The following is a 14,242-nucleotide window of genomic DNA, read 5'->3' on the forward strand; positions in this document are numbered from 1 at the left end:
CGAGAATGGAACGAAGCAGAAGTGGCACGAGCCCGTTGGTGGATGCCATGCGGCATGAAGTTAACTGCAGGTCAATCCGGTCATCGGCCTCGGTGAATTCTCAAGGGCCATCCTAAGGGTTTCCAATTTTCCTTTTACTTCAACCTTTCATAAATCAATTTAAATTTTTCTTGTAAAAGAGGGAAGCCCCTTTGCTTTAAAAAACGGTACTAGGAACACATATATAACCTCCAATATTCAAGCGTAACTGAATAGGTATTCCTGAACCCTCGGACGGCGGATCATGGAGAGAGTCACTCTTATATAAAACTCTCTTGTTTAGAAAATATACATTTAATTTTTTATAAGTTTGGATCAGGAGTGACCCAGACTCTGCTATGTAAATCTCTATCCCCATATAAAGTGTAAAAATTATCAAATAAAATTAATTGATATATTGTCGTTGATACTAATTAATATCCGTGTGCAAATGTATAGATGCGTATGCCAATCAGCATTCAGGGATAGATGAGGAAGCTATATATGGTGAACTTACAGGATACCTTTTACATAGGTATGCGCGTATACATAGTGGCTTGCAGCTCTATATATACACATATGTACACACGAAAATTACGATAGCGACCACGACCACGACCACGACCACGACCACGACGAACACCGCAAAAGCGGGAGCGCGTAGGCATTTCCTTATTTAGCAAGAGAGAGAAACGTCTTTGCTAGCGTGACCACTCTTCCAAAGAATTCGGATAAATTAAGAGTAACACCGTTGCGTGCATAAAAGCAGATAGCTGTATCAGGAAATAGCAACTTAAAGAAAGGATATAATCTGTTTCTAATTAATTAAAAATACAGTACGTTACGCGTGATTTGTACTTGGTAAGAATATAAAACAGCATTGTGTTTGCATCCTCTTCGTCTCTTGTTTAACAAAATATTTAAAAAATCTTCACGTTACTCGGTTCGAACGCATGTATCCCATCGCAAACCGTGATTTCATGCTCGACTCAAGACAATGTTCCTTATCGTAAGCTTATCGAGATAACGAAAAATTGTTATCGAGTGTGTGTGATCTTATGTATTGTTGACACTAAGCGCGTGCTGACACTCGGGACACTTTAGATTACGATTTACCTATCGAATCAGGTAGAATTGATTCAACTTCAAATTACCGTTATTCCGTAAAAGTTGGAGTGGCTAAGAGATCTTACGATATGGACAGACATTACCAGGCGTTAATCAAAGATTAACGTATTAAATGAAGATTACGTTTTAACGAGTACTTCCGTAAGCCGACGTACTTACGATACTGGACGATTGTTAACGGGTATGGATAACCTCTTCGATCGACCACTAAAAGGAACAGAAACGAAGAGGAACAAAGAGGAAAGAAGGAATGCGGCCGCTACCGCCTTTGTCGCCACTGCTGCCGCTATTGCCACTGTCGCCCTGATACTTGCTCGATGTTTACAGAAACACCGCTACGCCAAAGCGAAATAACAGACTCGAAGACAAGGATTCTCAGGCTGCGATCGCTGCCGATCGGCCAACGTAACGACAAAATATCGAAAGGAAACAACGATAATTTACAAAATATATACAGGGATATTAATCGAAAGTTAAATGGATAATTTTTTAACTAAAGAGTTTCATATATTAGAAAAATAATTTTTAAAGGAACAACGTAAAATTTAGAAAATGAAAGTAATATAAGATACAAAGTTATATTAAAATTGGGACTTGATTGATTTATACCATTCATTCCTATCTACCTATCTCTCTCACTTGACAATAGATACATAATTTTTAAGAGCGTCACTTACATGTGTACCAGATATTTTTAATACTCGTATATATTGTCATGATTGAAGTTTGGAAACCGACCAACAAACCGTAACGTGTCGCGATGTTTATGCATCGAATACGTGCATCTACGTATTTCGGTTAAAGTTATGTATTCAGAACGACCAACTTGTTGATTTAGAATTGTTCAGATATATTTTCAAACGCGATTTCTACACGTTTTATTGTCCCAAAGAACATGCGATCTAATCGTTACATCGTAAGCAGGGGCGCCTCTAGTGGCACCGGGCAACGAGGCACTTGCCCTGGGCCCAGCGCTTAAATATTTTCAAAATTAAATGAACTAAATTTATCATCAAATTTTACAATAAATTACGAGTATAAAATATCCGTGTTGTGTTATAGTTTTACTAGAATAGATTGTGCGGTTATCTGTCTCCAATGAAATATTTTCAATAATCTCGACTTTTGCCCTATGTCCTTGCAACCTATAAAGACGCAAACAATCAAAATTAATATTTTCATCGATAATGTGTTTGCAGAGATCTAAATTCGTTTTTCATCAAATATTTCATTAATAGAAAATGGGGCACCCTATTTATCTCATTATGATGTTACGATAATTGCAGTGTGTAATCTTGCGGATGATTGTAAGCAGATTAGGTCAATAGCGAGAAGAAAATTATACCACGGTAAAATGATTAGAAGAGAACCATGCAAATGAAATTGAACCGACTACCGTTGTTTTATACTATGCATTATAATAAGCTGAATCTTCAGCTAGGGATATATTCGTCGTTTCATAACTCGTATGATTTCATACGTATTCCACTTGAAACAATTAAGCACAACGACCTAGTAGCAGAAGAAAACTAGACCTCGTGTGTGTCCAAGTTTTCGCTAGACAGTTTCGAAAGGACGCGCTTGACAACGAGTTCTATTCGCGCCACTAGGTCACCGAGAAAACTTGCTACGTCGTGTTCGAAATAGATCTTTCGGACACGATTGCAATACGCTTGAGCCAACGTAAACGATGCACCACGATCAACAATATTGTCTACAAGATCTAGCTCTGGGTCATACTATTTACCCATTTTTACTTTTCCTTATTCCACTGGATTCGCATTCAAGTATATCTACTTTTCTTATCCATTTACACAGACAGATATGTACGGTAAGCTTCCCTAGGGAAAATGGTCTTCTAGGGAAAAAAGGTTTCACTACTACCCTAAATATGCTTACTATGGAAAGTTTTATGTAACATCTTTTTTAACTAGGAAATTTAAATTTTGAAATTTTCGAATTTTGAGCTGTACGTTCTAAATTCTGAAATTTTTAGTTTGAGCTTCGAATTTTGAAATTTCCAAATTGTGAGCTTTCAGTTTTGAAAATTCCAAATTTTGAGTCTCCAGTTTTGAAATTTTCAAATTTTGGGTTTTGAATTTACATATGTATAATTCATATATTTTAACACTTTGACTGCCACATCATTTGATTTTCTTAGTAATCCATATTATCAAAAATTCTTCTATTTAGCTAATTAGAAATACTTGTATGAAATACTTGGAATCATGGATGATAGATGCAATTAAATTAATGGCGCAATCATAACTGTCAGATAGAGGGGTCAAACAAATTTTTTTTCATTTCTGTTTATTTCTCACAACAATTTCTGAGGTTTTAAAGAATATTTCGCTATTTATTAGGAGAAAAAAAGGTTTCAATTTCTTAATAGGGGTCAATTAACCCTTCAGATCCCCTTCTCAGTTGCGCTACTGAATTAAATATTATGAAAATAACAAATAAGATTTGTTCAAATAAAAATACTTAATACAATTTTCAACATCAACGTGGCAATCAGAATGTTAATTCTTATTAAAAGGACAGATTAAATATCCGAAGATATAAAAAAGTGCTACAGAGATTACTATACTGTCTATACTATCATAAGCGTTATAGATATCTTTCCAAAAAATCGCTCTTCAAGTTGCTGACAAACGTTACAAGAATTTTTACAAGAACACCGATTTATGCGAATAATATAATATACATATTATAGAAACATAGTTTCTTTTTTATAAATATGTATATTCGTATGTACATTAACTTGAATCAACTCAGTTTAAATATTTAACAGCAGAATTAATATAAAGATTAAATAAATAAATTTCTTTGCATCAACAGGACTATATTCGCAGGAATGCAACAAGTCCGAGAGCTTTCGTGAAACCGGTTCTTGTCGTAAACGCCATTTGACACATTTCCTGTGAAACAGTATAGACGACTCGAATGCACATATGTACATATATGCATTTTAAACAATGTTATTTTTATATAAATTAACAAAGAAAAAAAAAGAAAACTTTAATCTGATTGTTCAAAACTATTTATAAAACCTACATGTTATTGAAAAACCAATTGTTAAAATAAAAATTTTGATAATTTTTTTAAACGGATCATGCTTTAACAGGAAAACGAACTGTATACACGCAAGTACACCCCTTCAAAAGTAGTCACGTTTTAACAACTCTCGATTACCATAAAAAAAATGTACATTTATGTAAGAAGCATACAAATTAAAATCACAGACATAAGGTTCTACTTTTATCAACGAAAGGTTAAGCTACTTGATTTAAAAGAAGAAAAAAAAGGATGGATAATAAATATGAAAATCAATTTATTTTCACGCGATGACAACACGCTGTTTCTATGGTATTTGTCCTTCCCAGCTCTATACATAGGCGCTTGTGTCGAGCATAATCTTAAGTAGTGGTTCGCGATGGAAAAATAGGTTCATGATTTCTTGAGCATTAGATGTTGCGCGCTCGATCCGTTTAAATGCAAGATTAAATATCCAACCGCGTTACGACACGTACCGAAATAATCCAACATCTAATTTTGAAAATTACAATCGCTTTTTTAAATTAAAATAGAGATACTATACGATACGTGTATCGTGAAGAAATATAAAATTGAGTTTCAATAGGGATGTATCGAATTATTGAGATTTTAGGTTATCCATTGTGATTAAAAAATCCATAACACGTGCATAAAAATTCAGAAGTTAAGTTATCGAACGCAATACGTGTGGTAATATCAATTGAAAATATAAAAACTCTGCGATTAATTCGTAAATCGATAACTTTCAGCATTTCACTGTAACCGAGTAAGTAAGTACATACCACGACTTTCTCTAACTTTTGAATCGTCAACTCCAGTTTCCTCGTTCTCCAATAACCAAATACAGATAATACTCATGTACGCGTGTGTCACTGATTTTACAAACTTTCGAGGGGGTGTATTAATCGATTTTTACGATAATCAACCATGGACCACGGTTATCGATTATAATCGATCACGGACGATCGGTCATCGATTATAATCATACATAAATCGTATTGCGAGCGATGCTCGATCGGTATCTACGAATACCGTTGCGTATACGACCACGAGAATATCTCACAACTGTCTCCACCAACAATTCATTGAATTTGTACCAAGGAGATAAGTCCAAGTCACAAGAATATAAAACGTACACGATGAACACGAGTTTGCTACATGTATCACAAGCTTTCTGGTTTTCTCGGTCACTGTTCTCAACACACTTGGTTCACTTCATTTTCACTGACAATCCCCCCTCCCACGCTTTCGTTTCATATCTTGTTTCCTCTCTGGTATGCGATGATTCGGAGCCGAACTGGGCTGGCCCCGGCACAGTCTACATCGAATTACGTTCAGATCGCAGGAATCGCGAGTCGCATGATATTTGTAATTTTATTCTGTTCGACTTACGTTCAGTAAGCTAATTTCCTTTTCTTCTCGGTCCGATGTAGAAAATTGGAAAAAATAAAGTGAACGGCTGGCTCGAAGACACGACGAACAGACACCGGGACGCGTAACACGTGACACACGATCTAGATACGATGTTTGCGAGGCAGTTCGTTGCCGATTATGGCAAACTACGGAGGAACGAGAACCGGTCTCTCTTTGACACGAGTTAGCATTTTCAGGCGTTGACTGAACATATTTCTTTTTCATTTTCATTATCTTATTTTCTCATTTTCTCGTTTTCTCTTTGGGCTTACGTTGACGCGTATACCGTAAGGCATCGAGAACCGTGGTAAAAGTATCACGAGCATGTGGAACGTGCTTGGATCAAACTCAAAGTATAAATCGCTGTGGGCGTTAATCATGCGAACCAAAGTAAGGCGTGTCGCGAATGAAATGATGCATTACCGAACAAGGTATAGAAGATATTAGTGGATTAATGGTTGCTTACCTTCGTCTAGTAGGCGCTCTACATGTATGAAGACATTAGGGAAAGCAGCTAACTGCTTTCTATCTTTTAGTAACTGTGACAGATAGTCCGCTATACTTTGCGTCGTTGTGTTAGTATTATCACACATCGCAATTACTTGATTACTCCTATGGCGGTCACGCGAAAATAGAAAATAAATGTACAAAAGAGAGAGAAAAAAAATAAAATAAAAGAGAAAGATATTGCAAAGAGAGGGAGACGGAAGAAAGAGTGAACGTTAAACGTAAACGAGTAAGAGACAGACGATGTTGCGATTAAGATCTAAAACGATAGCAGTCTTTTCACGTTCGGTTTTGCACAACGTTAACATAGATCTTTCCGTTATATCTCACTGTAATATCACTTTTTGCTTTGCCGATTGTTTCCCGCACGATTTATTTTCTGGTAATTAATACAACTCGCGTTTCGTACGTCGCGCCTCCTCGCTCGTGGTTTCTCTGGCGCGCTCCTCGCATACGTCGCCACGATTGCGTTACGTTTTTAGAAATAGCGAAGTCGGTATACTATGTGCAAGGAGAAGGAGGAGGTGCGAAGGAAAAGGAGGATGAGGAGAAGGGGGAGCGAACGTAGGAGCGAGAGAAACAGAAAAACCGAAAGGATAGACAGATCGAGAAAGAACGTGGAGAGCGGAGAGAGGTGAAAGGGAAACAAGAAGGCGGTGGAGGTTTGTGGAGGAGGTGGAGGAAGAGAAGGAGAAGGAGGAGGAGGAAGGGAAAGAGGGAAAGAAAGAAAAAGAAGGATAGGAGAAAAAGGGAAAAGAGATGCAAGAAGGAAAAGACGGAAGAATTGAACAACCGTGTGGTACAGAGACACGAAAAGAGAGAGAAAAAGAGAGAAAGATAGCGTAGTCTTTCTTGGGAGTTGTACTCTGTTTAAGGTTAAAAAGTTAAATTGTAGATCACGAAATTAAAAACAAACACGCACTACAAAATTCTCGGTTCTACTGCTCCATCCGTGCATGTGCCGCGTCAAGATACCTATAGATTCCGGAGTTCGAGCGCATGCGCAGTGCACGACTTGCGCATCTGTCTTCCGCGCATCGTTCTTGCGTTCTGTGTATCGGCGCGCTGCTACCGCCCACTACCATATACGGCCTCTCCGTACGCGCGAGTATTGAGGTACGCGCCATACCATCGCCGCGTATACAAGTTGAATAATTCAGGGACGCGATCGTTTACCATGGTGCCCTGAGATTTACTCGATCTATGAATCGATCAATCGTTTCGTACAACTCTTTTTATTAACAGGAAATATCGAATTTTCTTCAATATTTTACTATTGTTCAAGAAACTATAATATTCGAGAACGTTGCCCTAGTCATAAACAATATGCTTATTCACTTTTATCCGATTAATTACAAGTTCGTCGCAAAAAAGAAAAAACACGTATTTGTAACAACGAGAATTCTTTATCCTTTCTTCCATTTTATTTCATTTTTTAACTTTACCTTCTATGTATTTGCGCATACTATGATTCGTATATAATTTTCTGAAATTTAATAAATTTAATAACTAACCGTCAACGGAAATGAATGCGATGCTTTAAATAAACCGGAAACTAAATTTAGATCTCAACGTTAACTCGATATTTTAAAGTCGGCTAAAGGTAGATTTTGTAAACAAAGAAATTAAATACCATGTATACGATGTATTAAAATTTAACAAACGTTACACACGGATGTTCTTCAAATTATATTTCGTAAATTTCTATTTCTATCGTTTAAATATGCAACAGGGATTTAGTTACATTACAACCAACGTATATACGACATTAATAATATATGATAATACAACTCATCAGAAAATATTTTGTTACTAAGAAACTTTAATTTTGAATAAATTTTGTAATTTGAATATTTTATTCGTTTTTTAATTCAATGCCCTTCCAATTATCCGGTTACAATGTATCAATGTGTTCGGTTGCATTATAATCTCGAAGCAGTATACTTTAGAATGCATAATTAATGGTCCTGCCTACTTTCATTTCGCAATCATGTAGAATTTCGCATCAGAGATTGGAACTAGGCATCGATCGATATGTTGCAAAAAATATCTCGCGATCGAACTTTTATGAAGTGCACGTAATTGCAACCTTGTATCTATTAAATACATTCGTTAAATTGACTTTCATGGAAGTACTTAGATGTCTTTTATTATTTGCGTTTAACGAATAAATATAATGGGATTTTTTAAAGATAACCTCTTTTTTTAATTAGTATAATTTTGATAAACGATATCAAGTTATTTTAGTTAACTTTTAATACCTATAATCCGTTTAGATGAAACACGTTTGAAACGCGTGTAGCAGCGAATATACATATACACAGTGGGGGTGCGCCACCCCTGTTGCTTCATGTGGACGTGGCAGCTCCCGGGGGTGAAGCTGTTCTCCCGCGATCGCTCTCACGTAACCGAACAAGCAATCGCTTTACAACGCACATATGTATGTTTGTTTCCATTGACGACGGTTCTTGGGACATGGTTCTCGCTTGGGAGTAGATAGTGGGTGTCGCGTGTGTCCGCAAGGGCGAGGTCGTACAGTCGAGTCGGGCAATAGACTAGTCTGTGTTCCTATCTATAGTAAGTAAATAGGGACAGAATTAGTCCGAACTCGGCCACACAAGGGTGATTCGGGTTTGCTTTCACGCCTCATCAGGCATGAGCCATGAGCGATACACTGCATCACATCCAATAACCTGCGTGGGTTTGCTTTCTTCTGAATAAGCAGAGAAAAATTCGGTGATGCCGTCAAGCATTTATAACGAATGAGATTGTAATAAAAGATAGCTTAACCTTCGATTATTGGTGCGTTCACGGTCAAGCAGGTGCGGTGCGCGCACTACTACCCGATATTTCGTTTAACTAGTCATGGATTTAAACCGCGCACCGCAGCCTCTTCGCTTTTTCTAAAACAAATATACTTTTCCGAACGCCGATCGAATTATAATACTCCATTCCAATGCCATTTATCTTTTCGTCATTCGATTTCCTTCAGTCAAACTTTTCATTTCATTCAAGGTAGTGGAGCAGCTTCAACTCCCGGATGGCGGATCATGGAGACAGCCCTTTCAAAAAATAATTTAAGTTTAGGTTAACATTCTTGTACATATTTTGTAAATTTCGGTCACGATTAACCCAGGCTTCGTTGTTCAAGGGTTAATTATGTATTATTGTATCAAAAAGTAACTGTAGAATGTAATTGATATCGCATATAGTATTTATTACAAGAGCGAATCTATACTCTATACGTTTCATTTACAAGGCCTTTGTTACGATCGGGATGAACCACTTAGTTAACCTTTCTTGTTAGTCAACATTGTAGAAGTATAATGTAATCATGTACGCTGAAATTTCGCTTATCGGAAGTTCAAGTTACCTATGGTAACCTATCAAGACGTTGTTAGAAGACAAACAATCGATTATCGAAGGCTGTCGCCTTAACGTTCTCCCACGAGTGTTACCTTTTGCGCCACATCCAACGCGCCTACACACGTATATTGGTTAATGTAAAGTAGCACTGACGTCATACAACATGTACCATACATGGTCCTGCTGAGAAATTGCGTGGGTGTCACATATTATTAAGTATTTCTCTTGTGTCGTTTCAAGCCACAATCAATGGATATACTTTCTAGTTTCTCTTTCACGTACAGAATCTTCAAAATATCGATATTCAGATGTTTCTTAAATTTCAATCATAAAAGACATATATATTGAATGAAACAATTTACAGATTACTTTTCAATTGAATTTTAACTATCTGATTCAATTTTAGTGCGGAAAAGAATGTAAACACATATGTATCTTGCTTACAATTTTTGTGAACATCTTTCTCTAAATGATATATTTTATATAATACAGTGGCTATTTAAAATATTCTATTTTTTCAGTATTAAAATTAATAATAAAATAACGAGATAAAAAAATTCAAAAAATGAATTTATTAGATATTTTCAAAGACGGTTATCTGGAAAATTGTCGACCGTCTTTTTCACGTTTATTTACTTGCCGGAAGGTTTTGCTACGGTGTACTTGCCTCTCTGAATTTGGATTGTTCCCGCTCTTCAGATATCCATAACCTCCTCCACCTAATTTTTTTCGAGGTCTTGAGTTTTTACTTACGCCTACTTCTATAATACGAAATTATGTTAAGGAATATAATAACTTTCGCACTATAAATGAATTTAAATAAAAGATTAATAAAATTTATGCAAACAGTAAATAAAATATTTTTCATTTCCATACGATATCCGTGTATCCTCAAGTATAATTTAAAAAAGGATACTCAAATCCACAGCTGGTGGTACCAAAAATCCGAAAGATTTCGCAACCTTTATTAGATCTAATGTTTCGATATCGAAAATTTGTTTCAAATGATGAGAATCATATGCTCTTACGTATGCTTTGAATGCCTCCTTCGCCGACATATTTAAAAAGTAATTCTTCGAAATTAACTTTTCAAGCTAAAACAGACGATACACGATAATTAATTTCTTGAAATGTAGAACTTGTAGTATCTGCTCTAATATCTGCTAGAAGAAAGATGTTAGCTTCCTTTAGAAATAATAACGAATAATGATAACTGCTATTTTGCTATTGTTATTAATATGCTTGATACTGACAGAAACTACAATGTACATATTTTTCAATAGATATTTCTTATATTTCATATCGGTTATTGCATAAAAAATATACAAATTAAATATTTCTATTTTTCATGCTTTTGAATGATTTTAAAGAATGAAATCAGCAACTGGATCTTTGTTTTTAAAATCTCGAGATCTGTCTTTTTGACTTGTTCAATTCCGTAGAAAGTGGCAGTTAAATGGCTAAAAATAGATCATACATGGAGCGTTCCACATCACGTGATCAGGATATAGAAATAACATTGCAGTTTTGCACGGGCTATACCGAAAATACGCCATCAGCAAAAAATTGTCACTCAAGAAGAAACTGGATACATTAACAGCTTTGTCACGAATTGGACCAAGTTCGACTTAAAGTTTTAAATTTGAAACTTTCAAATACTTTACATTTTTTCGAGCATACAATACTCGACAATTATAAGTCAGAATTTAAAATATTTATGTATTCTAATCCGACAGGTTTATTTTTATATTTACCTTGTTAAATCTATTTTAACTGTGCACAAGTCTAACGGGGAAAATAAACAAATAAAAATAAAAAATCGTTAAAAATAAAAGAAAAGGTCTAACGGGGAAAGAAAATTATATCACTTACTTGCAACTGAATATCAGCAATCTTATTCCAAGAAAAGTCAAATTCGTTAACTGGTACTCTAGCTTGTTTAAGGTAACGAAGAAATCCAAGTTCTTCTGGTCTTAAAATTAATAACGCATGGCCACTGCTACCTTCTCCGCGCGCTGTTCTACCGACACGATGAATATATTCCTAAAATCGTATTAATTAAATTAAATTCTTGGTTAAAAATATCTCTTAATATTAATACATTACTTGTAATTTACCTTTGGATCATCCGGTGGATCATATTGTACAATCCAGTCAACGGCTGGTATATCAAGTCCACGTGCAGCTACATCGGTACAGAGAAGTATGCCGGAAGTGGCATTGCAAAATTGGAAGAATGTTGTTGTTCTTTTAGTTTGTTTTTGCTTTCCCTATAATTCAATTAAAATATATCATTGGAAATTGTAAAATTGTCGCCTTAACACCAATATGAATATTTCTTGTACAGTATCGAGTAGTCTTCCTTAGGAAAAAATGGCGTTATTAAAATAGATATAAAATCAAATTTTCTCGTGTAAATGTTTATGCGCAGGTGGTGGGGACCCATAGATCTACATATAGGGTCCTCCCTCACCTCTACATCGTCATTTTATTCGGGAACGTATATGAAAAGGAGCAAGAGCCTGAGGAAGAGGAAGCTTATAAAAGGAGGGCATCGCTATTTTGCCTGGGGAGGCTTACTATGCTCGGTACTGTACATGCGAGGAAATATAAATATATATAATCTTACATGTATACTTAATACTGGTAAATCGATGTAATTTAAAAGTTCGTGATGGTATTTTACTGACATACAAGAACTGAAGAAAACCATCACTTTTTTCTTCCTATTCTTCTTTAAGAACGTAAACAGAAGTAGGAATCTTTTCTCGCTAGGACAAACTACGTAACCTTGTTCTAATCCTTCTACCGTCGCTTTTTCATGATGGTCATCAACTCCGACGTAAACTGGTTCCTTCTTCAAAGCTAAAGTTGTCAGCATCTCGGTTCTCTTAGTTTGAGTTGCACTGAATAACATTGTTTGTCTTTTTTCTGCAACATGTCACATTGTGGCATCATAATTTTCTTATCAACCATTCAATACTAATAGGTTTCTATCAGAGAAAATATACTAACTTGGTAAAATATTAATAATTTGCTTAAGTTCTTCTTCGAAACCAATATCTAATATACGATCAGCCTCGTCAATAATGAGACACTGAAGATTTTTATACAAGAAGTCTGCTGTATTTTGGAGATGATCCAATAATCTACCGGGTGTAGCTACCACGATATTAATTCCTTTTGAAAGTTTCTGGGCTTCCGTCTGTCTACTAGCACCACCCATTAGTAAACCGTATGTATGGTGATGATATTTCATCAATTCTTTTAAAACTCCAAACGTTTGCATAGATAATTCTCGGGTTGGAGATATAATAATACAGCCAGTGCCTAGAAAAAACAACGTGGTACGTTACTCGTATCAGAGACATTTTATTCGCATAAATTATTTACCGTTACGAGGCATAAACTTCAATTTATAAATTAATTCCACTGCTGGAATTAAAAACGCCAAAGTTTTTCCGGATCCAGTTTTGGCAGCGCCAACCAAATCTCTGCCTTCTAACAGCGGTGGAATAGACTTCGCTTGGATTTCTGTCATGTTCTTAAAACCCATATCTTCGATCGCTTTTAGAGTATTTTCGCATACTGATTCTTTTAGCGTTTCGAAACTCGTATCTTTTGTTACTTCTAAACCTATCGTAGAGCCAGGTACTAGAAAATAAAATTTATCAATTAAATATACACGTTCAATGATTTAAAAAAAAGTATATAATAAGTCTAATATTGTACTTACAATCTGTGGTGGCTTTATCACTGTTATCTTCTTTTGGTTCATCGTTCTCACTAGTATAAGCATTACTTGATTTAACGCCAGTATTAACATCATCCTCTTCCATTTCTAACCTCTTTTCATTCTTTATTTTCTTTTTCTTTTCTATAATATAATATAATTATATTATATATTGTATAAAAAGTGAACTATAATTTGTGAACGTAAGAGAACTGTTACTATAACTTACTTTTTACTACTCCATTTCCATCTTCGGTAATATGCCTTTTTAATCCGTTTGAAGTTTCCATTCTATTTTCCTCGATATTATTTTCTGAATCAAGTGCAGCTTCGCCTTTCGAATTATTAATTAAACTTAATAATTTTATAACAAAATAAAATATAACACAAGCAATTTATATGATAATTTTATATTTACCATTCTGTATTTGTTGTTCTCGTTCTTTTAATACTTGCAGCTTCTTCTTTTCCCTCTTCTTAATTTTTCGCATCAAAACTTTATCAGGTACCGACATTTTTATACAATAGACGTAAATATTCGAAAAAAATTAACAATTTCTCTAATACATTGTTTTACACACGTGGTGAATCGTTCAAAAACCTCTGTGAACTAGGTTAACTTAACCTTATGCACCGATGAGTAAACGTGGGCTGTATTATCAACAGTTACCGACGCGGAAATCAGAGTTCGACCTCGACGAACTTATGGGAGATTCTTTCCCATAGTCGAATCTATATTAAGCGTCACGAGAGTCCATAACTAAACGCGCATGTTGGAAGATGGTGGGGGAACGCAGCGAGCTCTCCGCCAATCGCTTTCCACTTCGTCTGGGAGTATCGCCAATCAGAGCGACAATGCGCAGAAAAGAACGAAAATTGGTCTTTTCGCAGTTATGGACTCTCATGATATCAAGTATAAGTTTAAATTTTTGGTAATCATTTAGATTACGGGCGGCATCTCCGATTTCGATGATTTTTAAATATGTTGTAGAAATTTACATTTTGAATAAATGTACCACG

General features: G+C 35.5%; 2 protein-coding genes across 7 annotated transcripts in view; both read right to left on the bottom strand.

Moving 5' to 3' along the window:
• The window catches only part of how (protein held out wings), a 26,795-nt gene extending 19,747 nt beyond the window's left edge, over positions 1-7,048 (bottom strand). Inside the window, exon 1 of one of the 3 annotated variants that reach the window (XM_034318657.2) lies at positions 6,083-7,048. In XM_034318657.2, the coding sequence (XP_034174548.1) occupies positions 6,083-6,209 (127 nt within the window). In that variant the 5' untranslated portion in view covers positions 6,210-7,048. Of the gene's footprint in view, positions 1-4,985; positions 5,306-6,082 lie in introns of those variants that run through there. The other 2 variants (XM_034318659.2, XM_034318658.2) reach the window with 2 other exon arrangements.
• Positions 6,869-13,955, bottom strand: pit (probable ATP-dependent RNA helicase pitchoune). Of its 4 annotated transcripts, XR_004580757.2 has the most exons (12): positions 13,641-13,954; positions 13,452-13,556; positions 13,226-13,366; positions 12,883-13,143; positions 12,505-12,819; positions 12,119-12,420; positions 11,607-11,759; positions 11,362-11,532; positions 10,406-10,583; positions 10,157-10,250; positions 8,385-9,185; positions 6,869-8,219 (listed from the first exon to the last, which is right to left on the bottom strand). XR_004580757.2 is itself a non-coding variant. In XM_034318655.2 (11 exons), exons 1-11 carry the CDS (start codon positions 13,735-13,737, stop codon positions 9,134-9,136), a joined length of 1,869 nt encoding a protein of 622 aa, XP_034174546.2. In that variant the 5' UTR covers positions 13,738-13,954; the 3' UTR covers positions 6,869-9,133. The 4 variants fall into 4 exon arrangements, 3 of the variants coding, with proteins under 3 accessions (XP_034174546.2, XP_034174545.2, XP_076544989.1); XM_034318655.2 differs by having other exon boundaries at positions 6,869-9,185; XM_034318654.2 differs by lacking the exons at positions 6,869-8,219; positions 8,385-9,185 and adding an exon at positions 9,360-9,669 and having other exon boundaries at positions 13,641-13,955.
• Between the last annotated feature and the right edge of the window lie 287 nt (positions 13,956-14,242).

The sequence above is a fragment of the Osmia lignaria genome, chromosome 6, assembly GCF_051020975.1.
Source record: "Osmia lignaria lignaria isolate PbOS001 chromosome 6, iyOsmLign1, whole genome shotgun sequence".
NCBI classification, from domain to species: Eukaryota; Metazoa; Arthropoda; class Insecta; order Hymenoptera; family Megachilidae; genus Osmia; species Osmia lignaria.